Genomic DNA, 25,396 nt, shown 5'->3' on the forward strand with positions numbered 1-25,396 from the left:
GCGTCCACATGTCCCTGCCCTGACCGGAGGACCCCAGGGCTGCCCCAGCCCGGTGGGGGCAGATTTGTGTCTTCTCTGGCGTCGAGGGGGCTTCGGTGAACCTGTCACCCCCCTGGACACCCCCTCCTGCAACAGCATCTCCCGGAGGCAGCTTTGCCTCGTTCACTCGGGCCTGGGGGGCTCTGGTCTCGCCCCACTCCTGCCTATAACCCTGTGGTCTCTGCTGCTCCCCCACAGGGCACCTGGACAGGAATGTGGCAGATGAGGTGACCGCAGGAGGGGACGGGCCACAGGAAGAAACACAGCCCCCCAGGTATGCATGTCAGGGGCCAACCTGGGGCAGGGGCCCCCCTCCCAGGGCCCGAGGCTGCAGGTGACCCACGGAGACCCTGACCCTGGTCCAGGACGGGGAAGGCCCCGGAGACAGCAGAAGGCAGCAGGAAGGCACTGTGTGACCCGGGGGGAAGGTCCCTTCCCCAAGGGTCAAACAACCAACATGGGCTCTGGGGGTGTGTGGGAAGGTCAACTGGAGGGTCTCTCACTCTTCGGGGCTTGGCGGAGGCCCCATTCAAAGCTGGACTGTGGGATCCGACCTTTGCAGGGGACGGTCTAGGGTCTGTGGCACCAGCCGAGGGCAGGGGACGCGGCGGGGGCAGAAGGGCTTTGCTCAACATGACAAGGGCTCTCACGTGTGACTCTCTGGCCCAGGGGAGTCGGACTGAGCCATGTGGGTTTGCACCCTCTTCCTGAGCCGTGTGCTCTGGCGTCCCCACCAGCCTGTGCCCTGGGTGGCCAAGCAGCAGACCCCAGCTGACCCACAAGGGACGAGTGTTTTGCCAAGATGCTGTGCTTTCATCACTGGTAGACATGGGGGCACCTTGGAGTGAAGCCGCACTCAGCACTTTGCTGGTGCCCCCTCAGTGGGAAACCTCCCCTGAGCCGTCTGTGCGCCAACGCGGGGCCTGGGGCCGGGCAGCCCCGACAGCAGGATGGGAGCTGGGGACACGCCAGCTTCAGGGGGCTCCTTGAGCAGCCAGGGGCGGGGCCTCCGCAGCCTGAGCGTAGGCTCCTGCCGCTTCCAGGGAAAGGCCCAAGGCCCTGGACCCAGCGTGGGAGGGTGGGGGGAGGGCGCAGCGGAGGAGAAGCCACGGGGTCCTCTGCAGGGAAGGGGAGGTTCACGCAGACCCTAGTGCATGCCTTCTGGCGTGTTCCAGGGCCTGACAAGAAGGTTCTGTCTGTGGGTCTCTGATCACCCCACTGGACCTGGCCCCCCAGGGAGCAGCTCTGGCCTCCCTGACACCTCTCATCTTTACCTCCTGAGGCCCCACAGACCAGGTGTGACCGCCTCACCTGCAGGCCTCTCTTGGAACTGTGGCCCGTCCCCATGTCCCCCCACTGTGGCTGGCCCTGAGCGGGAGCAGGCACGCCGGCCTCCAAGGGCTGCTGCATGCTCCCTGCACACGAGTACATGCCTAATCACATGTGTGCACACGTGGCCCTCTCGTGGGCCGACATCAGACGCAATGGCCAAGCCCACCCACCAACCAGCCCTCTGCTTAGGGCCACCGGCCTGGTGTCTCCCTTATGCCGGGCGGGGGGAGGGGGAGGTGGGGAGGGGCGTCTGGGCTCAGGAGGCCCAGGCAGGCAGGTCGGTGTGCAAGGGAACCACATGTGTCCGGGGCAATCTGTCCTGGCCCCACAAACATGGCCCCGGCCGGGTCCCCACCACAGGCACAGCCAAGCCAGGCGCCCCTCCCAGGGGATGCGGGGGGCCTGAGAGAGGAGGCCCCTCCCCGAGGCCAGCAAAGGTGGAGGGACAGGCCTCGAGGGCGTTCGAGACAGACCCGACCCTGCCCAGCTCCGAGGCGGCTGCGGCCCCTGGGGACAGCGGGTGAGGGTGGGGCATGTTAATACCTGTAGATGGGGTCCATGAAGAAGGGGGAGGGCTTGGCGTAGTGCAGCGAGGGCTGCTGGGGCACGTGCGCCGGGCACACCTTGGGCAGCCCCTCACCGGGCCCCAGCTTCCGCTCGCCGTAGACGTGGTTCTTCCGGGGCTCCCGCCCGCCCCCGTTCTGGCTGGCGCGCACCCGGCTGCCGATGCTCAGGTCCAGCGGCTGCTCCTCGCCGGGCACGGGGGCCAGGGCGCCCTTGGGCGCGGGCAGGACGGGCCTCGCCTCCTTTGGCTTGGTGGTGAGATCGAAGGGGCACTCGGCGCTGGGGCCGCCCACCTTGAGGGCGTCCCGGGGCGACTGTGGCTCAGCCTTGACCAGCAGGTTGTGGGCGAGGGCGCGGTCCGTGAAGGGGTAGAGGGCGTGGGGGAAGTTGGGCAGCAGCTGGAAGGGGAACACGGAGTGGTAGGGCAGCGAGCCCAGCTTCTTCTCCGGCATGCCCATGAAGCCAGGCCCGAAGTACTTCTCAGCGATGGACGCGATGGCCTTGATGGAGTCGCCGGCGGCGCCTGACGAGGTCAGCAGCTGCTCGTCGGGGGGCAGGAAGAACGAGTGCTGGGAGTAGAAGACAGGCACCTCGGCCACGCTGCTCGGGGGGCCCGGGGGTGCCGCGCCGCCCCCAAACTCGGGCCTGCCCTCGGCCGGCTTGCTCTCGCCCTTGGCCTTGTCGGGGTTGCTGTCCACGTCGCTGTCCAGGTCCGAGCCTGTCCCCGTGGTCGTGTCCAGGTCGGTCCCCGTCGTGGTGTTGACATCCTCAAAGTCGCTGCCGTCCGACACGTCGCTGCCCCGTGTCTTGAGCTTCGCGACGCACGGGTCCTCCAGGCGGCCCTCGAAGTCCGTCCCCGGCCCCGCGGCGGCCGTGGCGCCCTGGCTGCTGCTGACGGCGGAGACGAGGGGCAGGGCGGGGGTGCCCAGGGGGCTGGGGAGCTTGGCGTCCTGCGTGTGGTTCAGGGGGCTCTTGAGCAGCGGCGTGGGAGGTAGCAGAGGCGGCCGGGGGTACAAGGATGGGGGGAAGATGCCCGGGAAGCCGGGCGTGAGTGCAGGGAACGCCGGTGGCGCCGTGGAGAAGGGCAGGCTGCCCGGGTGCGGCCGGGAGGGGAAGTAGTCGCCGAAGCCCAGGCCAGAGTGGTTGAGGCCGGGGGAGGGCTTTGCCTTGTCCAGCACGGGGCCAGGGGTCAAGGGCAGGCCCGGCGCGAAGATGCCGCCCGGCGCATACTGGCTCTTGCCCTCGCAGAAGCGCCGGTGCTTGTTGAGCGAGGAGGTGGTGCTGAACATCTGCCCGCAGTCCTTGCACTTGATCTGCGTGCGGCAGTCGGCGTGCATCCGCTTGTGCCGGCACAGGTTGGAGAACTGTGTGTAGGACTTGTGGCAGACCTCGCCTAAAACGTCAGCAGAAAGCAAAGACAAAGGCGTATGAAATTACAGGGAAGCCTGCGCCGGCCAGAAGTCGTCTAAGGGAGTGTGTGTGTGCCCGTGTGCAGCGTATGCATTTGTGCTGTGCACATGGGTGTATGCGTGTGTGTGCATGAGTGTCCGTGTGCATATGTACGTGTGTGTGTATGTGTATGTGTATTCTGTGCATATGGGTGGGGATGCAGACACCCTGGGGCTGCAGAGAGGCCTCGGGAAATCAAGGTTGCTGGAGGGGCAGGTCCTGGGCCCTGGGGGTGGCCGGCAGCTGGCTCAGAGCCTGCAAGGGGAGGCGGCTCCCATGGGGCGGAAGGAGGCCCGGCGGGGGGCGGCCACAGTGCCTGGTGGAGGGAGCCCCCGGGCCCTGCCAGGATGGAGGGTCCTGGCCCAGTGCTGCTCAGCAGGCTCTTCCTCGCAGCTGTCTGCGTGAATGCACGCACACTTGCACACTTGCACACCCACAGTGCACCAGCCCACATGCCCACACGCACACTCTCGCACACGCACACGCACACTTATTCCAGCAAGGTCCTCTGTGGACACGAGCTTCCCACCTAGATACGCTTTCTCTCTTTCCTCCCTCTCCCTACTCCCCTGCCTCTTACACACACACACACACACACACACACACACACGCGTGCATGTGCACACCGCCCTGCCCAGTGCACGCTGAGCTCCTGATGGGAGACACGTCACTGGCAATGACAGCCTCTGGGTCTGTGTGGTCAGTGAGGTGGGGGCTTGGGGGTGTCCATCTGCCGTGCAGGGGGTGCGTCACCCAGTGGTGGACCCAGAGTCCCATGCTGGTGCCGGCACCACCGGGCGCTTCCTCCAAGCCAGCGACTGCTCCTTGAAGGGGCCAGGTGGTGTGGGCTCCTCTTGCTTGTCTGCGCGGTTCCCTCTCCCAGCCTGAACACAGCCCGGGTCGCGGACACCCAGGGACCCAGGGATGCTGTCCGAGCGCCAGAGGGTGCGCCTGGCTTTTCTCCTGTCTAATCTCTTTCTAACGGAATGAATGTTCACAAAGCCAGTCTGGCCACATTCCGGATTTTCTGTTTGCTTTGTCCCCTTAGCCAAAGCCAAGGCACAAAGGGGGGCCTGGAGCGCAGACGAGAGGCGCGAGGCCGCAGGGCCTCCCCCCGGGCCGCCCTTCCAGGCGGAGTCCTTGTGGCGCAGCAGGAGCCGGGGCTCGACCTGAGGGCTGCAGTTCCCGGAACCCGTGTCGTTCATATGACCCAACGGGACTTTAAACTTTGTTTGCAAGCCCGGAAAGCCCCCACCTCACTGACCACACAGACCCAGGGGCTGTCATTGCCAGTGACGTGTCTCCCATCAGGAGCTCAGCGTGCACTGGGCAGGGCGGTGTGCACATGCACGCGTGTGTGTGTGTGTGTGTGTGTGTGTGTAAGAGGCAGGGGAGTAGGGAGAGGGAGGAAAGAGAGAAAGCGTATCTAGGTGGGAAGCTCGTGTCCACAGAGGACCTTGCTGGAATAAGTGTGCGTGTGCGTGTGCGTGTGCGAGAGTGTGCGTGTGGGCATGTGGGCTGGTGCACTGTGGGTGTGCAAGTGTGCAAGTATGTGTGCATTCACGCAGACAGCTGCGAGGAAGAGCCTGCTGAGCAGCACTGGGCCAGGACCCTCCATCCTGGCAGGGCCCGGGGGCTCCCTCCACCAGGCACTGTGGCCGCCCCCCGCCGGGCCTCCTTCCGCCCCATGGGAGCCGCCTCCCCTTGCAGGTTTGATTTTCTTGTTTCCAAGCTTTAAAACTCCGAGCCGTTATTTCGTGCACTGACACATGCGCCTCCCGCAGCGGGAGGCAGGGGGTGCACGTTCTGCAGAGCTGTGGACCCCCCACCCCGCTCCACCGTGCTCCCCTCGAGCCAGCCCCTCCCAGGGGAATAGACGCTGCCCAGGGGGCTCGAAGCTGGTCACCATCGCCCTGATGCTGTCTCTGTGGGGTCTGCGCTGGGGAGTGGTCGACAAACGCAAAAACGAAATTCATGGAGCGGCCAATCGGCAGCTCTTTCTCCCTTGGGCTCCTCAGCTCTGGCCGCCGGTGCGCCCGCCAAGGCCGGGATCTGGGTCGGCTCTCGCGGGGTGGGCTGGCAGTGGGAGCCCCACAGCGGCCTGGCTGGCTGGCCAGAGTCTCCTCTCCGGGCAGGTAGTCAGTGCTGGAGCGGCCCCCACGCTGGGGGACACCTGACCTCAAGTCCCCAAACTCCCAGGATCAGCCCTCCCCACGCTGGGGGACACCTGACCCCAAGTCCCCAAACTCCCAGGATCAGCCCTCCCCATGCTGGGGGAACTGGAGAGGTGCAAGGGCAGGGCAGGGCGCCTCCGAGCCAACACCTGGGCTCTGCGGTGCAGCCGTGGGCACCTGGTCACTTAATGTCTCTCGGCCTCAGGGTCCTTCTCTGTCAGCTGGGGACAGAGGGCTCCGCTCAAGGGATTTTTGCACAGTGCTGTATCCTTCCCGCCACCCACTCCCTCCTCAAGCCAGCGGAAGGAAAAGCCAGTGGAGGGAGCAGTGGAGGGCTGGCGGGAAGGGAGGGCAGAGAGACAGGTCTGTGCACTCGGGGTGCCAGAGGGCAAAGCCGGCAGGGCGGCCCTGGGAGAGCTGCCGGGGCCAGGCTGCAGGTGGCAGAGGTGGCAGAACCTGCCACGGTGTTTTCTGGACAAACATGGCCCCTCAGATGGGGGCCACACTGGGGGGCCGGCAGGTGCCAGGCTGGGGGCAACTTACATATGAAGGGCTTGACCGTGCTGTGGATGTGCTTGTGCTGCTTCAGGCCGGAGGACGTGGCGAAGGTCTTCCCGCAGTCTGGGCAGGCATGGGCCCGCGCGCCCACGTGCTGCGAGCGAATGTGCCGCTGCAGGTTGCTGGGGTCCGTGAACACCTGGGGAGGGGCAGGTGCCGTTGGCTCGCGCCCTGGCTGGACACCACCCCCTGGCCTGGTTCCGGCCACTGGACTGGAGCCCTGACCTCGGGACCCTGCCTGTCTCAGCGGCTCTCTGCCCTCTGCATGGGTGGGAGGGGACAGGTGTCTGTCCTGGCAATGACCTGCTGAGGTCCCAGGTGAGCCACCAAACCTCCCCCTGCCCCAGTCTCCCCCACAGTTCCTCAGAAAACTGGCCTTGAGGCTGTACACAACACGGTGCAGAAAGCAATTTTAGGCTGAGCGGCTACGACCCATGAGGGCTGGACCGTGGAGCCTCACCCCTGCCGGCCTCCCCCTTCCCCAGGGGCAGCAGGACAAGCCCCTGCCAGGGAGATGACCCGGGTTCTGCTCTTGGCCCTGATCCTTCCCAACTGTGCGACACGACCTTCCCTGAGACTCCCTTTCATTCCCGGTGGAACGGAAGGACCCGCGTAACCCGTCTGCGTCCTCACGGCAGGGCTGCGGCAGGACGGGCTCCTGCACCGTCTGCAGCCTCCCGTGGTGTTGGGGCCGAGCCGGGGCCCCCAGGGCAGCGCGCACAGCAGCGGCAGGTGCACACAGGCTCGTTACCTTCACACAGTTTTCACACTCGAAGCGCTTGCCGCTGTCATGGGACATCTGGTGGCGGATGAGGTTGGACTTCCAGTTGAAGGCCTTGGGACACTGGTCACACTTGTACTCGCGCTCCTCTGTGTGGACCACCATGTGCTGCTCCAAGCTGTGCACAGAGGACAGGGTCACTTTAGGCCTTCTGCCCGGGGGACCCAGCCCTACGGGGCTTGTTCTGAGCGGCCCCTCGAAGCCCCCGCCACACCGCTGGGGGATGAGGGCATGTGCTGGCATCTCTCTGGATTGTCCAGGGGTATGAGGGGCAGAGAATCCCCCCATGTCAGATGAGGAGCCCTTTCCTTCCCACTCCCATGGTCTGCGTGACCCCAGAGGCACCCCCTGGACAGAGCTAGAGCCCCCAGCCGAGACCACCCCGGGGCTGCAGGCGGCGCTGACCCCACCCCCGGCCCTGGCTGCCCTCGGGTTGCTCCTGAGCTGGGGCTAAGCTTGGGCCTGAGAGACAAGGGTCCAGAGGCCTCAACCCTGTGATGAGCCCCACGGTGGGGGTGTCCCCGAACTCCCGCGGCCAGCCGAGCCAGGCAGGCGCAGGGGCGGTGGGGGGTCACGGGGGTGTCTCCCCGGGACGTGGGACATGGGAGCACAGCTGCTCGGGCCACTCCACTTGGACGAGCCAGCAGCTCCGACCCTGCCTCTCCGGGGACACCCTGCCTCTCCTCCGTCCCGGGGACGACTGTTAATCTTCATGAGCAAAGCAGTAATATATCACGGCCCGTTAATTACGGGCCCAGCCATCCATTCAGATCAGAAATGCCTGCTCTCGAGCATCGGGAGATTGTATCTTTTTCCCTGTTGTTAATTGTGATTTATGTGTTTATGTAAAGAAAACACGGACCCTCTTGAGCGGTGCTCACTGTGCAGGCCCCCAGTCGGGATTTGCCCAAACACTTATTTTCTCAGTCATCTGTTCAGGGTGGAGGGTTTGCGGTCCCCAGGGAGGCCGTGGAGGGAGGGCGGTGAGTCCCCAGCAATCACACAGCCGGTTAGGGGCCTGATGGGGTTCCGCTCTGGCTCTGCCGGGCTGTCCTGGAGGGAGTTCTCAGCCGCGGGAGGACGGACCCACGTGGGAAAGGCTCCCCTGGCTGCGGGGCCCCGGGACTGCGTGTCCTGGCTTCACCCCACACGGCCCAGGAGCCCAGCTCTCCCGGGGGGCGCACAGGTGCCCAAGCCCCCCAGGCCCCAGGTCCACACTCCTGCCTGGCCTCAGGGTGGGGAGGGCCGGGTGGGCCGGCTCCCGTCTGTGACGCTCCTCCTGTGATGGGTGGCTGCCACCCTGTGGGGACCAGGGGAGCCCTGGGTGACCCCTTCCCGCTCCTGCCCACTGTCTGAGAAGGAGCTGCTCTCGAGTCCAGAGAGTGAGGTCCCATCCCGGTCTGGGACCTTATTCCAGAAGTAGCTGGGTGCTTGGCAGCTGCAACTCCCAGGGTCTGGCCTGTGTTTTGCTCTGTTCTAATTGTTTCCACAATGCAGCCCTGACTATGCAGGACCACGGGCCAGCGGCATCTCGACCGGGTGACTCAGAGATCTTCCTGGGGGCCAGGGGACACCTGTTGAGTGAGCCAGGCACATGTCCCTGGAGCCCTGGCTGTCAGGGTGGGTGGGGCCGGGGACCCAGGGCCAGCCGGGGAGGGGGAGGGGCGCGGGCACCCGCAGGGCGGCACCTGTACTTGTTTGGGAACATCCGCTCGCAGTCCTTGCACTCGTGGGACTGGCCGCTGCCGCCCCCGCTGCCCAGGCCCTCGGGCTTGAGCTCCTCCGCCAGGCCCTCATAGAGCGCGGCCCCCACTGAGCCGCACGCGTACTTCTTGTGGCGCCGCAGGTCCACCTTGGACTGGAAGAGCTCGTCACACTCAGCACAGCGGAACGTGGGCTCTTCTGCAAGGGAGAGGACAAGGTGGTGGGCATTCCCGCTCCGCCTCCCTCCCGCCCTTGTCCTGACCCCCCAGGGCTGCCCCGAGCCCCGCAGACCACAGGGACGAGCCCTGGGCAGTGCCCAAGGACATGATCTGGGCCTCATGGGGACACTGAGCTACACCCGGGCCTGCCTTTGTCTCAGGCAGCCATGGCGGGCTGAGGGGGCCCCACGCTCGGGAGTGAAGAAGGAAGCCCGGCCAAGTCCTTTGTTTATGAATTAGGAGAAAAAGGACGACTGAGCTTCAATGCATATAATAAATTATTGTCATCAAGGTCAAACAAATTAAAGGGGGGCAGCTATTATTACGTTTACGAGGCAGCATCCTGACCACGGTGCCAAGCCAAACAATCGGCCTGGAGCTATCATCCTGGTGGGGGGGCCTCTAGGCCCATCCGGCCCCCTGCCTGCGTCACTGAACAGCAGCTTCCCACCCAGAGCGGCCCCCCCACAAGACCCTGTGTCCCACCTGGTCTGGAAAGAGAACAGCTTTTACCCAGATGAACTGAACATGCATAGTGTGCTTCTGTGCACGTGTGGGCATGTGCCCCAGTGTATAAATGCATGTGTGCATCTCGTGTATGAGCGTGTAGCTGTCTTGCACATGCAAACATATCTGCATGAGTGTGCATACTGCCGCATATCTGCATCCATATTTGTGCGTCTCTGTGTGAATGTGTGTGTCTGTACACTTACACCCGTATCTGTGTGAGCACATATGTACTCGTGCATGTATATGACTGCGTGTGCATGTTTCTGCACATGCATACATGTATGAATGTTTGTGTGCATTGGCATATTTCCACACCTACACACATGTGGTTTGTGTGTGCCTGTGTGCAAGTGTGCCTGCGTGTTTGGGAATAGCGCATTTGTGTATTCATGTATGTGCATACTTTGCTCGAGTGAATGCGCATGTGTTTCTGTGTGCATGTGTGTGCACTTTTATGTTATGTATGCATGTGTACATGCTATGTATTTATGTTTGCGTGCATGGGTGGCTGTGTTTTTATATGCATATCTGTGCATGTGAATGTTATGTGTGTGGACGTGCACACTGCATGCACATGTATTTGTATGTGCCAATGTGTGTGCAGTTGTGCATGCATGAATATATGCACTTGTTTGTGTGTGAATGTGTATATGTTATGGGAGTGAGTCTGTGCATGCGGTAATGTGCATTTTCTGTGTGAATGTGTGTGTGTTCGTGTGTGTTTGTGAGCACGTGTGAATGTGTGTTTGGGTGTGTGCATGCCAGGACTGGCCTGGTGCCCAGCATGGAGAAGAGCCTGGTTAACTTGGCCTGAATGTTGGCAGAAAAGGCCTGAACCCTGGGTGTAGAGGCTGGGAGGTAGGGCATGGGGGGCAGAAGGAAGAGGGTGTCACCTGCTGTCCCTCTCCCCGTGTCAGAGGGACTGTGGCAACTACAGACCATTTCAGAGTCCTCAGCAGAGGGTGAGCCGCTTTGCAGCCCGGGCAGCGCAGGCGTGACCAGGAAGCGTCACCTCCTTGCTGCCTGGAAGGTTCCTGTGCCTAAGAGCCATTCTCCGTATCTGCCCTGAGTCACACCCGGCACCCCTGACGGTGGGTACTCAGAGCCCCCCAGCCCGACTCAAAGGTGCCCCAGGTGGAGACTCACGCAGGGTCCCGGCTCTGATACGCTGAGGCCAAGCACACAGGCTGACGCCACTTGAAACCCGAACGCTGGCCAGATGTGACTCTCGGTCACATCTTTGGACAGTGGTAAATACATGGAAGGGCTGCCAGGCGGAGAGGAGCCCTGGACACGTGTGTGTTGGGGTCAACTGGGCAGGCACCACTGCCGGTCACGATGTACCCAACACCGCGATCTAATTATCAGCTGAGTCCAGGTGCCCTGGCCCTGCTCGCCGACCTGAGCCTCCAGAAAGCTCTTGTATGGGAGAAAACAAGATGCTGAAGGGAGAAAAGTGGCAGGACACCCAGGACCCGTGGACCCCACACCGCAGCCCTGGCCTCCCAGCCTGGAAGGCCCCATGCAGACGTCCCCAGGGAAGGCCGCAGGCGGAGCTGCCCAGACACCTGCCCAGCAAACCACACCCCTCCGGGGCTGGACTCACCCTTGGGTGCCAGGAGGAACCTCAACATGACACGTGGCACGGGGCGGACATGGGCAATAAATAAACACGCTATGAGTCTACGAAATGCTGCCCTTGAAATGTAACGCAAGCTGCAAACGCTTTTCAGGACGAGCATCTACCGGGAAAACACGGAGCGGCCACGCTACCTCCTGAGGCTACTGGGAACACCCGCGTGGCAGGCCCTGTCCTAGGAGCTCCGCGGATTCACGCACCCAAGCCTGGTAGCAGTGCAGGGGCACCCAGGCAGGCGCTACAGTGTTTGTATGCCGCTTCAGAACAGGTAAACTGAGGCTGGGAGAGACTGAAGAATTTTCACAAGGAAGAGGAGGAACAGTGAGTCTTGAGTCCTGACCATTTGGGGCCCCGGAAGCAGGGCGGGCAGGGCCCGATTTCCCACTGGGGGTCGAGAGAAAAGCAAGGTAAGAGAGCCCGCACGTGGGGCACTCACCCTCAGCCCCTCCGCAGCCCTTCCTTGTTTTGAGAAATTTGGATTTTCACTAGGGAGCGAGTCCCGAGTGCTGAGAACACCATCTCAGGACGGAGCTAACCACAGACCCCTTAAAGCAGCTCATGGGCTTATTCCAACTCTCCGGGCTGCAAGGAGGCTGAGATGGGGCCTCCCACCAGCATCGTGGTTAAGTTAGAAATGCCAATTTTTGTTTTACTCTTTCTGGACCCAACGAAGAACAATCATAGAAGTTGGAATTTGGAAACAAAGACAAGAAGAAATGCCAGCCCCACCCACACAACCACTGACTGACCAACTCATTTTCCCAGTTCTCGTTTAGAATTTGGACTTAAAATGAAAATTTTTGGATTTCAAACGAGAAGTCAGTCTGATTTTCACTCTGACAGCATGCAAGGGTGCCCTGGAGGTGATGGAACCGACCCTGGTGACGAACGTGGCCCCCTCTCCTCTGCCCCTTCACTGCACGGACTCAAGCCTGTCCCCATCAAAGGACAGAGCTGAGGACGGAGGACAGGCCGGTGCCGAGTGGTGTGGACCGTCTCCTGGTGTCCTCCAGGCAGGTAGGCCGCCCTGAATACAGCCCGGGGCCACGGGAGCGGGCGGGAAGGGCGGGCACAGCCCACGGCGTTTGCGTTTTCCCAGCACAGGAAATTTCTGTTGTAAAGAAATACTGAAAGAACCTGCTGTGTCACAACATGGAACTGCATCCTAGCGCACTGTCCCTGTCCCTCACGCCTGCACAGAGCGCATCACCGCACCCTCTCCACCTCCTTTGCAGAGAGGAAAAGCAAATCATTCCGAACCTTTCTAAAAAGCAAAGCACATTTGAATGGAAATGATTTTCTTTGTTTTCTCCCAAGAATGAGAAGTTCTCACGCAAGAGAACTCTTCCCCTCTCCATTGTAGCGTAAACACAAAATCGGTCGCCAGGAGGGATCTGAACGCGGCTTCCCTCCGGTCCGCATCTCTTGGGCGAGAGTTGGCCTTGTGTTTCTTCGCAGAGCTGCGGCCACACGCTCTGCTCTGCCCCGGGGGCTGGCAGCAGGCTCTTGTGTCATCTGCAATACCTGGGCACAGTCCCCGGCCAAGCACAAAACCTAGTGGCTGGAAACCAACCCTCCGCACCGGAGTCTGGCCGGGGCGCGGGCTGGGGCTCTCGCTCTGCCTCCTGCCTGCAGCCAACTCAAGCCACGCCGCGAGGCCGGCCGCGGTTGTCAGACCTGCGCCTCTCCTGTCTGTCTCGAGTTCCATCAGCAACTTTCAGGGCAGAGCAGGAACGTAACAGAAAAATACATCAGTGCCTAATGGCCCGGGAGAGCTGAGGGGTTTGCAATTATGTGGCATCTACATGCTAATCTCCCAGACTGGAGGCTCAACAGAGCCCAAGAGCCTGCTCCAAATCCCTGCCGTGATAAGGGGCTGGCTCCGTTTGGCTGGGGTCTGGATAAAAGATTTTTATGATAATTATCTTAGTGAGGAACATTTTTGCATTTTCTTTCTGTGCGATTCAGAGTTTAACTGGGGAGGGGGGCAGCTGCCATGGAGGCAAGATCTTGACAGAAAAGGGCAGGAAAAGTCAAATGTTTGATGCTGGACTATTATGTGTAGAAAGCAATTAGCCTGCAAACATCTGATAGATTATTAGGAAAATGTAGACTTAGGTTATTTAATATCAGGGGTTGGAGCAGGGTGGCGAGCAGGAATTGAGGTTTTTTTTTTTTTAAAAAAAAAAAAACCTTTTGGAAGAAAGAAATTTCATTACACAAATGAAATTCCACGGTCAAGCACTCTCCACGAGCCGGGCAGATTTGTCTTTGGCGCTCTCCCGGGTTATCCAAGACGCACGGGTCTTTTCAACAATTATTTTAAGGAAAATGAGACCTCGCCCCCCTGCTGCCCAGATCTCGGCAATTTATTTTTCTTTTCTCAACGGCCTAATTAAAACCAAACTTTGGAGGAGAGTACAGATAGGAGCCGGCTCATGAACCTGTCCTTCTGGGCGATTTCCTTTCGGACGGCTCAGGGACGTGCAGTGCTGTCGCAGGAAGGAAAGACCCTGACTCTGGGCCACACTGGGCAACCCAAAAGGTAAATTAAGGCAGAGTTCTCTGCGTCTGGTCTCAGCCTCCCTGCTAATGCCATGGCCGGCTTCCTGGCCGAGGCAATGCCACTCCTTCCCCGTGAAATGAGACTGGGTCGTCGGGGGGACGTGCAGTGAGTGACGTTACCGTGAGTCTTGGCGTGCTGGCAGGACGGCAGGAGGCACGAAGGAAAACTCCACCCTCCCGCCTTCCTCCAGCACGAGCAGGAGGCACCAGCTCGGAAACAGCTCGAAGGCGAGGCTGCTGCTCTGCTCACGTGGGGCTCTCGTCCAAAGAAGAGAAGCTGGACGTGGCCCCTGCAGCCACCTGCTCAGCAGGGCTCCGTCCCGCACGGCCCCCCGAGCCTTCCCGCCGCGGACTATTGCAGTCCACAGGGTGGGGGCAGGGAAATAAGTCTTTATCTCAGGAAAGCTGTGAGGCCGGACTGTTCCCCGCACCCTCTCAGGTGTGCTTGGTGTAGAGCAACCCACCTGCCACACCACAAGAGAAACCAAGAGGAAGGGACACAGCGAAGGCTCCGCGCAGCCCTGTGTGGAAGAGCTTGGTGACTGTCCACCACCGTGAGACCTGCCCCAGCTCCCACGTTTTCCCTCCTGCCGAGGAAACTTCCAACATTTCTCCTGGACCTCGATCTCCAGATGCACTTCACTTTAAAAGACATGTATGCCATCGCCTTCCTCTTAAATAAAACAAACTTCTCACACCACGGAGAGCTCAGGGCGGTCGAAAATGCCTCCAAGCTACAAAACTGATTTCGTGCCTTTCGTTTGTTAGTTTAAGTACTGGGACGAGCAAAGGATGCTGCTGTTCCTGATGATGATAACAATATAGTTTTAAAATAATTCACCTCGGATTCTAACACCGCAGAGACGTAATTCAACATGGTGGCGCTTCACCTCCTTGCCAGAAACCCTTCTTAAATTCAGGGTAAACCTCCTACGCCCCGAGGAGGAAGACAGGAAGCCTGTAGGTGCCCGGAGGTGCTTTTCCTGCTGCAAAGCCCTGGCACAGCCACCAGCTACAAACAGGCATGAAGCGGTGGGAGCCCCTGGGTCCTCCCAGGTGGGGTGGGGGCTCCCCGGGCTGCGTGTGGGAGGGGCTTACCGTCCAGACTGGGCGGCACGGCGCCTAGCGGGTAGATGCCGTCCTTCACGTGCACCAGCAGCTCCTCGCCCGGCTCGACGTCCTTAATGACTTTATAGTAAATCTAGAGGGAGAGACCAGAGGGAGAGGTGAGCGATGCTGTCCGTCGGTGCCCAGAGGGTCTCTCTCTGCACCCAGCCCCGCGCACCCACCCCCGACCTGTCTTCTGACTGCCACTAAGAGGGTCCCCTCTGGCACTTCTGCAGAATGTGCTCAAAAAGGAACGGAGTCCCTTTTAAATTTATTTTATCTAGTTTTGGGATTTGATAAAGGGGGTGCAACATTAAATAGGTGAGGGTCCCCACCAAAGTTCCCAACCAGGGAGTGTCCCAGGGGACCCTTAGCAGGAGCCGCTCTTTCTTCAGGAGTGCAGCGGGTCGGCGCTCGAGTTTCCTTCCTTAAGGTTCGTGTGTGTAAGTGAGACACTCCGCTGCCGGGCTGGGCGGCTGTGGGGGGAGCTTGGCGTGTAGAGCGAATTTGGTTGTTTCCGAAAGTGGCGAGAGCCGAGCCCTGGAGGTGGGTCAGGTCACAGGGCAGGGAAGTGGGGGGCCAGGGGCGAGTGCCTGCTGCAGGCTTGCTGCCCGGCGGCTGAACCCCCAGGCCAGGAACTGAGATGGGGACACCCTGAGAATGGGCAGGCTCGGGGTACATTCTTCAGTCTGGAGTAAAACCTGGGGTTGAAGGGCACTGCACTGGGGGTGTCCAGCTCTGAGCAGCTATAGTTTGCCAACGTGTCTCCTGAAACAAGAAAGTCATCCTGGGGGTGGTGACGTGGGGTCAAGGGGAAGAAAACAGCAGCTCAGGAAGGGGAGGCCGAGCTGTCTGGGGCAGTTCAGGAAGGGGAGCCCCAGGAAGAGCGTCCTGGGTCTGGAACTGCTAGACTGGGGGTGCATTTCTCTCAGGGCAATCGCTACCCACCCCGGCACGTGGGTGTCTGACCACATGCTGACGACAGTGGCCAGGGCTGCCAGGAACGCGAGGGCCTGCCCAGAGGACTGGCTGGGAGGCCGCAGAGGCCAGGGAGGAGCACACCTGCCCCTGGGAGGCCTGGAGCTCGGGCTCCTGCAAGGAAAAGGGCTGGTCTAGACTCAGAAAGGCGAGGGCTCCCAGGGACTGAGGGCAGGTGGCTGTCCTTGCTGTGGGTGACACTCCGGTCCCCACAGGCCAGCCCATGTCAGGCCAGGCTCCCTCGCGGCTGGCCCTGGCTCTCCAGAGACGCAGCTCAGGGCACTGCCTCCCCCTCCCCCACGCTGTGGGCTCCATCATAAACCGCCACTTCCGGCTAACTCCAGGGTGGCACCAACACACTCACAAAAGGACACGCAGAAGCCGTGACATCTGACATCACAGAGCAGAAACACACACATGTGCACTGCGTATCTGGCTGGTGAGTGAAGTTCCCTCATGCGGCAGTGGGTAGCGGTTATTTTACCTGGCAATTATTCTCAAGCAAGTTGCTAAAATAACGAGGAGACGTAAAAATGGAGAGTAGCAACCGGACCCTGTTATCGTCCCCAACTAGACCCATTGTGATTAAGGCCCCAGTTTTGTGCCATCACATCTAAAAAGTCACACAGTGGCTGAATAACTGTTTCTTAAAAAAAATAAAGCTGACTTTAGCCACTGAATTTCAAAATCGGACCCTAAGTGTTGAATGGGGAGAAGCATCCAGGCTGGGACAAGCCCAGGCGACCTCTGATCAGTAAACCAGCAACAGTCTCGCTTTCCCCTGGGCAACACGGGAGCGCATGCAGCAAGCGCATGCTTAGTGCCCGGCCTGGCTCACATCCCTGGTCCCAGAGTTGGGGCAGGTGGCCTGGTGGGCGGCACAGCTGGGGCTCTTTGAGGGTCCCCGTGGGGCACCGTTGGCCGGGCTGCGCGGCTCCCTCCCTGGCTGGCCCAGCGTCCTCTGGACAGGCTGCCCGGTGGCTGGGATTGGGGGGGGGGCAGGGACAGCGGGGCCTCTTCCATGTTCTTCCTTGTCCCCTGCGAGGGCCACCCCCTCCACTCCAGCTGCGAGGCCACCTGCTCCCTTCCCCCACCCCTTCTGGGGCAGCCGGACCTCCTGGGTCCCCGCCCACTCTTGGCGCCCAGCCTCCCGGGGACCCTCCTCTGAGGACCCCACACGCCCCCAGCTCTGCCCTTAGGCTCGGCTCACCAGGGCCCCCAGGGCCCTCCTGACCCCGGGGCTCTGAGGGCGCCCAGCCCCCTCCCCTTTGAGGGCCTCGGGGAATCCCAAGACCCCTCACCCCATCTCCGCCCCTCTCCTCTCCGAGGGCGGCCCGACCTCCTGCTCCGCCCGCCGGTTCCTTGGCCCCGGCCGGGCAGGTCCCCCGTGCGCGGAGCGCGTCCCAGGAGGCGGGAGGGTCCGGCGCGCTCAGCCGCGGGCACCCACCTCCCGGCGGGACCCCAGAGGGAGGGCGCCGCCGGCGCTCCCAGGACACAGGCGGCAGCAGCCGTGGCCCTTGGGACTTTGAGCCGCAGGCGGAATTAATCGCTGTTAGTGCTGCTCGCGGCCGGGGAGGGGTCGGGGCTCCCCGACCTGCCGCCACCCGAACTGGGACCGGACCGAGGGAAACAGGAGTCGCGCAAACGTCCCCAAACCCGGCCGCCCCGCCTGTGCGACGGCGGGAGGCGCACACAAAAGCTGTCGCGTTTACGACCGTCCCAAGTGGCACAAAAGGCCAGATCAGCCAGACGCGGGCCGCGCGGTTCCTGGTCGGTTCCTGGTCCGCGGGCGGGGGACTTCCCGGGACAAAGGCCGCGGTGGGAACCGGGCGTCTGCGCGCTCGGGCGCTGCAATTGCGCGTTTGCGGCACCGCGCGCCCTTCCGCAGGGCCTGTGCGTGCGGTTGGCGCAGCCCCTTAAAAACTCCCGCAGCCCGTTCATAGTCCCCCGCTGTGCGGGCCAGGCGGCTCCGCGGGTAGACTGAGGCCGGCGTTTTCACGGGAGGAAAAACAAATCCGGAGTCTCCCACCCTCCAGCCCCCAACAGCTGCCTTAGGGGAGGGCGAGTGGCCGCAGGGAAGGAGAAAGAACCCTATATTTAAGTGACAGCATCTAAGTGCCTGTGCCTGTTCCCAAACAGTAGCGGGCCACACTGCTTAAGCCCCGCCTGAGTGCCGGAGTCCTGCTGCCCGAGCCAGGCTGGAATTTTCTCCTCGGTTCTGGCGCTGAGGGTGGGGAGCCGGCTCAACAGCAGCTGAGTTTACTAGCCCAATAAACGTCTGCTCTAAACAGCTTTAAAAAATAATGATGCCAAACAGACTTGGTCTGAAGTTAAATCCTTGTTTCAACACTCCAGGTTCTCTTTGTGACAACAATGACTTTATTGAACACGGGTGAACGGCGCCAGAAACAGGTCCGCAGGATCATAGCTGTGTTCAGCGTGACCTTGCCTATTTCTGCCCGTTTTACCACTTTCCAGACACAAAGGGGCGGCCGTGTAGGTAAACCCGGCGCTGGAGGAGCAAGTGGCTGCGTTCCCCACGACAGGCAGAGAAATGGCTGGAAAAAGCTGGAGGCAGCTCAGGCCCCGTTTGTTCAGAACAAGCCTCTTACGAAAATGGGCGTCATTTCCCCCGACAGCATTCTCTAAGACAAAGAAATGTTTCACATTTACAACGGCCGTCAGCTTTTGGATACTGTCCCCTTACAGTGTCTTAAGCATTTTTTAAAATGTCAAATCAATTCAAAGGAAAGATACTACTTTTGAATATGAAGACTTAAATTCCACAATTTCCATTCCTACTGAATCTTAAAATTTCGAGACTTAAATAGATGAACAACTCCATCCAAATTACACCAGGTAGAAATGAGTAGATTGTGGACTGAACACAAGCTGCAGACGCTTTCTCCTCCCTGGAATTAATAATTCTTTTTCAATTAAGTGAACTGCGAGCTACTTTCTCTTTTCTTTTCTTGACGAGTCTAAGAAACTTTTAAAGGAACTTTGAATAAAAGAGGTGAAATCTCCTTCAGTGTATTTATCTTTAAAAAAACAATCCCATCTCTCACCGTCCTGGATTTCAGAATTCGGTTGTGCAGTCTCTGGTGCAGCGTGCGAGGCTTTTCTCACAACAGACTTGCAGGCAGCGAGTGGAATTTGAATTCCTTTAAAATTGTTTCTGAAAAGCAAATTCACCTAGTGACCCCGTCTGCCCTTCACCTGTCCTTGTGGGAGAGGCCGTTGCGAGGAGGGTCCCTGGGCATGTTTTCGTTTGTCTCTTGGGGACTCCGAAGAAGCAGCTGCTGCCTCGAGACATCCAGGACTTTGGTCTCCCCGAGTAGCTTAGATTGTGGCTGCCCCCAGACTCTGAGTTCATCTCCCTCTAGAAAGGGGCTGTTGACACCCAGGGCCCTGGGCCGAGGGGCTGAGCATTTGGTATTTAGAAAACAACCGTGGAGGTGCCCCGAGGGCCAGCGGGGACACTGGCAGCATGCGGGACTTGGGGAGAGCTCCCGGTTCTCCTCACCCTGCGCTTGGCTCCAGCCTGGTTTTGGGTCCTTTTTCTCAGCTCTGAGCAGGAGCGAGGACACAGCGGTTCCAGGCTTGGCACCCTGGGCAGGCTCTGGGGACATGCAGACAGTCCCTTCCTCTAGTGGAGGGAGGAAAAGACACGCTGGGGCCCCGGGCTTTCCCACGTTCCTCTCTTCCCACGCGTTGCAGAGGCAGTTTCATTTGTGCCTAAATCTTTATCATCTTGTTACTATCTGTGGCCACCTTTCCTGCAGCTCAAACATTAATAAAACAAAACAAAACTCTATACATTTGTCTCTTTCTTGTCCAGTTTGGATCTGGATTATAGAAATATCAATTATTGGTCCACAGTTACATTATCTTCATCATCCTTAAATAACTTCTTCTAAGAAAGTGTTGCATTTGATTCAGAAGGAAAAGAATGTAGATTCCGGCCAATGACGGTATCTGACGGCACAACTGCATTTAAACTTCGTTCCTCACCAAGAGGAGGATCATTTGGCTCCAAAGAGAGCCCCGTAGGATGTGACAGTTTTCTGAATCAAAACAAACCGGATATATTTCGGATGTCTTTTGCACACTGGTTGAGAATTGCTAAAAGGGATCCCCTGCCCTCACCCTTCCCATCGTCAGACAGAAAATGGTCTCTCATTGTCGGAGGCTACCATTCGAACCAACCAAGTCACAAATTTATGATTTTTAATTTTAAAAATTGTGGGAGATAAAAGTGAAGGGAATAAGGAAATGCCGGGTCAGGCAGAGGAGGACGACGGATGCTGGGTGCCCTCTGTTTAGAATTCCCACCCTGGCAGGTCCCACACCTGCACGGAAACGGGGACTCGGGTCGGGGCTGGGGAAACGAAAGCAGAAGGAGAACGGCCCTCACCCGCAGGCTGCGCTCTGGCCCGGGCAGCACCAGGTTTTCATCAAGCACAAGTGCCGGCGCTCCTCGCCACGGTGCTGCCCGGCTGTCAGTCGGCTAATCTCCTACCAATGCCTCCGTGGAACACGCTCCGAGGAGGGGCTCCCCTGCTCCACTTGGGGCGGCCCAGCCTGGCACCCCAGCCCCGCTGCTCCGCCTGAGGGATGTGCTGGGTGCTGGGCTTTCCTGACGCCCGGCCAGCCCTGGGGTTCCGTACGGGCAGACAGAGTGGGCTGCTTTTCTCGACTAGAGGCGCTGCCGGTAGTCAAGGGGTCCGAAGCCCCGAGTCGTGCTCCCCAGTACGCCTGTGACCCCAGCCCCACCTCCCAGCAGCCTCAGCCCACTGGCCAGTTGACAGCCCGCCACCAACATTCTTGAGGCACCGTGAGAAAGAGAAAGGAAGCTGCGAGTGAACCGGCCTCTCCCCGCCTCCTGCTTCCTCCTGTGGGCACTTCACTTCCAAGTTCTTGTTTTCTTTCTTAACATTAAAACAAATTCAGGAACAGACCCTGTCTCTGTCTCCTGAAACATTTCAAACCAACTCATTTGCTCATAATTGCAGGAGAAAGAGCCACCCAGGGGTGACCTGAACATCTTGCAAATTTCCCCAAAAGGGAAGGAGGTTTTGCAGGGTGGTGGGAGGGGGCGGGGAGGGGCCGTGCGCCCGACGTGCCCGGAGACACCTGTGGGGGCTTCCTCTGCCCTCTGCTCGGCTAAGATGAAGCACCCTGTGGTGACCTGGACACGCTCGGCTGTCAAATGAGGCTCTAGGGCTGCGATCGGTCCACCCCTGACATCCTGGGAGAAAGCTTGGAGGTTGGGTTCCGGTCAGCCTGGCCACCCCAAAGCCCGGCATGCCCCTGGCTGTGGCCTGTGGCCACTGTGCACACAGAAAAACCACAAGTCACCTTTCAGGCCACGAGGCAGGGCCCAGAGGGAAGTGCAGGGCCCCGTGTGGCCTCAGCTGCTGCTGGGCTCTCTGACCCAGAGCCGCAAGGAAGGGGCAGAGGCGTGCTTCCCAGGACCAAGGGCCAGAGTGACGGGACTGGTCACCTCTCATGATGCCCCCCAGAGCCATAGGCACCAGGAGCGGGAGTCTTGTCACCTAAATTAGGACATGGAGGTGGCTGGTGAGCCAGGCCCACAGCCATGGGGGTGCACGAGTCTGAGAGAAGATGGCTCAGCCCCCGTGGACCTGGGCCGGAGACGGGCAGGAGCCTGGGCCAGCCCTGCCTGGAAGGGAGGGGTGCTGCCCCCGCCCCCCAGCCACCTGCATCCCAAGGCCAAGGCACCAGGAGGTGCTGGCTTTCTGGAAGGAGCCCTGGGGGAGACGGGGGGCAGTTGCCAAGCTTTCCAAGCCCTGGGGCTCACTGTTCTCATGTCGCTGTCCCCCCAGCCCAGCCCAAGTCGCTGCACAGGAGCACATCAGCCGACCCGCTGTCCCAAGGCAGGCGTCTCAGCCACGTCAGGTGAGGCTGGGCAGGGGCATCCGAGTGGGCTCCGGAGGAGAGTGAGCCCTGGCCAGGTGGTCCACTTAGACCTGCGGGTGCTGCACTGCCCAGTTCAGTGGGCTCCCCGGAGCGCCCCAGGGATGAGTTAGTGAGCCCTTAGCTGCATGGCACCCTGCGGGACGTGGGGGTGGCCCTGCTCCCAGAGCCTGTCGGCACGGTGACACCCTGCGGGACGTGGGGGTGGCCCTGCTCCCAGAGCCTGTAGGCACGGTGACACCCTGCGGGCAGCAAAGGCCAGGGGGGGCTGGGAGGGGCCGAGGGAGACGCGACTCCCCCGATCTCCACTGTGCCCATGTGTGGGTCTCTTCCAGGGACGCGGGACCATCCAGGAGGCTCCTGAGTCTGCAGGAGTCCTGACGGCCAGCCCAGTCCGCACGCCGGCCCGAGTGTGCCGCTCAGAGCCGCCCCTCTCTTCCACCTGCTAGGAGGGCTCATCTCCGCTGCGAGGCTGTGGCTTCCAGAACTTCCTCTTTAGGATGCGGAGACCCTCTTCTGCCCCCGTGTCTTCTCTCTTCTGAAAATTGGGATAAGTTCACGTGTCTTGAACCTCAGACGACACTCCTGCTTTTCCGACCTCAGCGCGCTGCCCGCGGAACTGCGTTTGCACACTCCACGAGGTTGCGTGGATGTTCAGAGGCGGTTTCCTCCCCTTCGATGTGCATGCTGCACTGGAGGGGGTGCGTGCGCTCGGGGGACACAAAGGGGGAGGCTGTTCACACGTGTGTGCGCGTGTGAGTGCGTGTATTGATAAGTACCAGGAAATCCTGGCAGAACCCTTGGCATGACGGAAACCTGAGAAACCCCATTGACATCATACAGCGTTTCCTTCTCAAAGAGAGGTCTGTCTTCAGAAATCTTTGTTTTATTGCTACTATTTCAGGGACATTTTTATTTCAGCTCCATACAGGCTCAAAATAGGTTGCTTTGCCAGAACCCATGTCTCCACGGCCAGGCCCGGGACTGAGGCTGCGTGGCCGCCCCACCGAGAGAGCATTTAAAAAGTAGATCGAAGTCTGTTATGTGCCTTTCAAAGACGTATTTCTAAAAGTCATTGCATTTAACCAACAAGTATTTATTGAGAGTCTATGGGTTTCTGAAAGCAGATTTTTCATGTTATTATTAGAATTTAAATCTTATTATTCAAGGGAAAATACATCTCACAAATTGTTCATTTTCCTTTGATAACTGAAATGCAAAGTTGAGATTCCAGGACAGGGCGCTAAGTGCCCGACGACTTCTCTGCCGCTGTCCTCCCCGTGCCCGAGGGGCAGTTTCCTCCGGCCCTGGTGGGCTCCCACTTTCCTGGGCATTTCGGGGCCACTGCCGTGTGGATTACCACGTTCAGAGGCGCACCCTTGGGGGGCGTTGGTGGGAATGTTGGTTGCTCTGTGAGGCCTGCTGTCACCCGATACGGTATGAGGGAGTCCCCGGGGGCAGAGGGCTCCTCTCCCTCAGAGGGGAAGGGTCTCGACACAGGGCTGACGGGGTGGGAAACGCACCACCGCGTGAGAAATTTCTCTCCGCTTTGGGCCGCTTTGGGGTTGCATTTGCTTAAATGTGCGTTCCCAATTCCCTCCGCGTTGTGGCTTTGATTCAGTCCCCAGGGCCAAAGCAGGAGCGTTAATCCCGTGAGGCAGTGCTGGAGAGAAGTGTCTGGCAGGTGAGGGGTCCCAGGTTTAGGTAACAGCCGAGTGCGTTCTGCACTCCAGGACGGAGCTGCGGAATGAGTCGTGGGGGCGCTGAATTCGGCGGAATCGATACAGGTTACGGATCACTGTTCTGCCCGGGCAGAAAGCACTTCTGCCCCCATCCTGACCATGGAGGGGCAGCGGCTGCAAGGCCGTCGATTCCACTTGGACCGCATGTGTGGCTAACAGGAAAGCTTCCCTGAAATAGTACTAATAAAATGAAGATTTTTAAAAGACAGGCATCTCTTTGAGAAGATGACACAGCTGTTTTGTTTTTAAAAAGCTAGACACATTAAAGACACCTACCTTACTGCTTAAGTTTAGTTCGAATGTTCTAATAAACATTTATTTCTTACATTAAAACAATTTGGATCTTCATTTCTCTCGTCTGTACCCCACAAAAGCACAGCCCTGGCCCAGCCCCCACAGACGGGGATGCAGGCTCCCTGCAGCCCGGAGCGCAGGCCGGGTGGGATGGACGCCTTTCTCCGCCTAAGTCTGATTCTCCTACACTCAGATTTCACTTTCATCTGCAAGAAAGGAAAGGTTTATTTTTGTTTTTTTTTAAAGTTTTGTTCTAATGTTTATGATCATTCTTTTGCTTTCTTTCTTTTCCTTTTCATTTTCCTTTTGCAATCAGAAAAAGTTATTTTCAAAATGTTTTGTTTAACTGAAAGCCATCCAAGTCCTGGCAGCAGAGGCCGATGTGTGCCCCCATCTGGAACCAGCCTGCGCCCCGTAGAGCGACTGCTTGGTCCGGACTCAGCCCCGGGCCGGAGACCGGCCAGACGAGCGAATGCGAGAGCCCCCGGCAGCGGCCCGGGCCTGGGCCTCCCTGGCGCTTGTTCTCTGAATTTCTTACGCAAAATTGTTTCTCTCAAGTCAAGAGCCTTGAACCACTTTTAACAGTTTGCAGGCTATGCCGGAACGTGCCCTTTGTCATGTGGTCTTCGCAAGCATTTTCAAAGGAATGGAAGCTCTTTTTTTGCAAATGAAATCTCACATGTACCCCCTAGATAGTGTGGGCAAAAGCAACCGCTCTGATGGAGGGGCTGGGGGCTGGGGGCACCCCAGAGGGACCCAGGATGACAACCGCCGTCTGGGCGTAGTTTCCAGGGGCCACTTGCAGACTTGCAATTCAAGAAATCAGCGAAGCAGCCACCTGCACCAGGGTCACGTTGCCGTCTGGAGACGAAGAAACTACGCACCTCTCTCCTGATCCGTGTGCAGGTCTGGCCGTCTGTCCGGGGGTGACGTGGACAAGCCACAGAGCTCGATGAGGGTGTCCAATCCCGTGAGCGTAAGGGGGTCCTTGGCCCCTTGGGTGGCTGGGAACAAACTGAAGATGTCCCTCGGCCCTGGTGGGGCCAGGCCCAAGCCAGGACCACACAGCTCAAGATGATTATCAGTTTGGACTTTGGGCCAAAAAAGGGCCTGTGCCCTTCACCACTGGTCAGGCCATGGCGACAATGCCCGGGGGCTCCGGGCGGTGGGGGCCTCGCCTCAGCCCGGCCTGGCCACGGACGCAGCCGAGCAGCTTCCGGTCACCCAGCGCGGACTGTCCCGGGGAACTTGGCTCAGCAGGGCCATACAGACATGATTCTCGCATTGGCGGTTTCTGTTCTGCTGCTCCCGTGCCTGATGGGCAGTGGCATTTGCAGGGGACGTGGACCCCTGGGGGCTGGGATTCTGCCCACGCCGTCTGCCCTGCTTCACCCAAACCACCGTTTTTCGGCTCTCACGTCGCATCAGCCTCTGCAATGGCTCTGACCAAGGCTGTGCCGAGCATTCGCGGGACGGGCAGCTCCCCAGCGCTGGCCGAGCACCAAACAGCCGCCGGCCCCATGGCAGGGCGAGGCTTGGCCGGCGTCCCTGGCAGCGGCTCAGCCACCCCTCACCGTGGCACCTCCATCGATCTTGGTGCCGCGTCCACAAGGACAATTCCAAGGAGGGACCCCAGTGCACAGGCCTGGACCTACCTGCTCATTGATCTGACACATGGCGAGGTTTTGGTCATCACAGGAACATGCCACTCGGATGTACTTGAGCCAGCTGCCGGCGCCCGGCTGGGTAGCATCCACGCAGAACTTCTCACTGCCCAGGTCTTCAGAGATCTGCCCGGACAG

At 59.8% G+C, this 25,396-nt stretch overlaps 1 protein-coding gene across 1 annotated transcript in view; it reads right to left on the minus strand.

Annotated features, from left to right (window-relative positions):
• The window catches only part of PRDM16 (PR/SET domain 16), a 309,045-nt gene that overhangs the window by 19,398 nt on the left and 264,251 nt on the right, over positions 1-25,396 (minus strand). The window contains exons 4-9 of the mRNA XM_045548704.1: positions 25,250-25,384; positions 14,632-14,734; positions 8,586-8,799; positions 6,868-7,015; positions 6,102-6,255; positions 1,915-3,328 (exon numbers count right to left, since the gene is read on the minus strand). Coding sequence (XP_045404660.1) covers positions 1,915-3,328; positions 6,102-6,255; positions 6,868-7,015; positions 8,586-8,799; positions 14,632-14,734; positions 25,250-25,384 — 2,168 coding nt within the window. The remainder of the gene's footprint in view (positions 1-1,914; positions 3,329-6,101; positions 6,256-6,867; positions 7,016-8,585; positions 8,800-14,631; positions 14,735-25,249; positions 25,385-25,396) is intronic.

The sequence above is a fragment of the Lemur catta genome, chromosome 3 (genome assembly GCF_020740605.2).
Source record: "Lemur catta isolate mLemCat1 chromosome 3, mLemCat1.pri, whole genome shotgun sequence".
NCBI lineage: Eukaryota > Metazoa > Chordata > Mammalia > Primates > Lemuridae > Lemur > Lemur catta.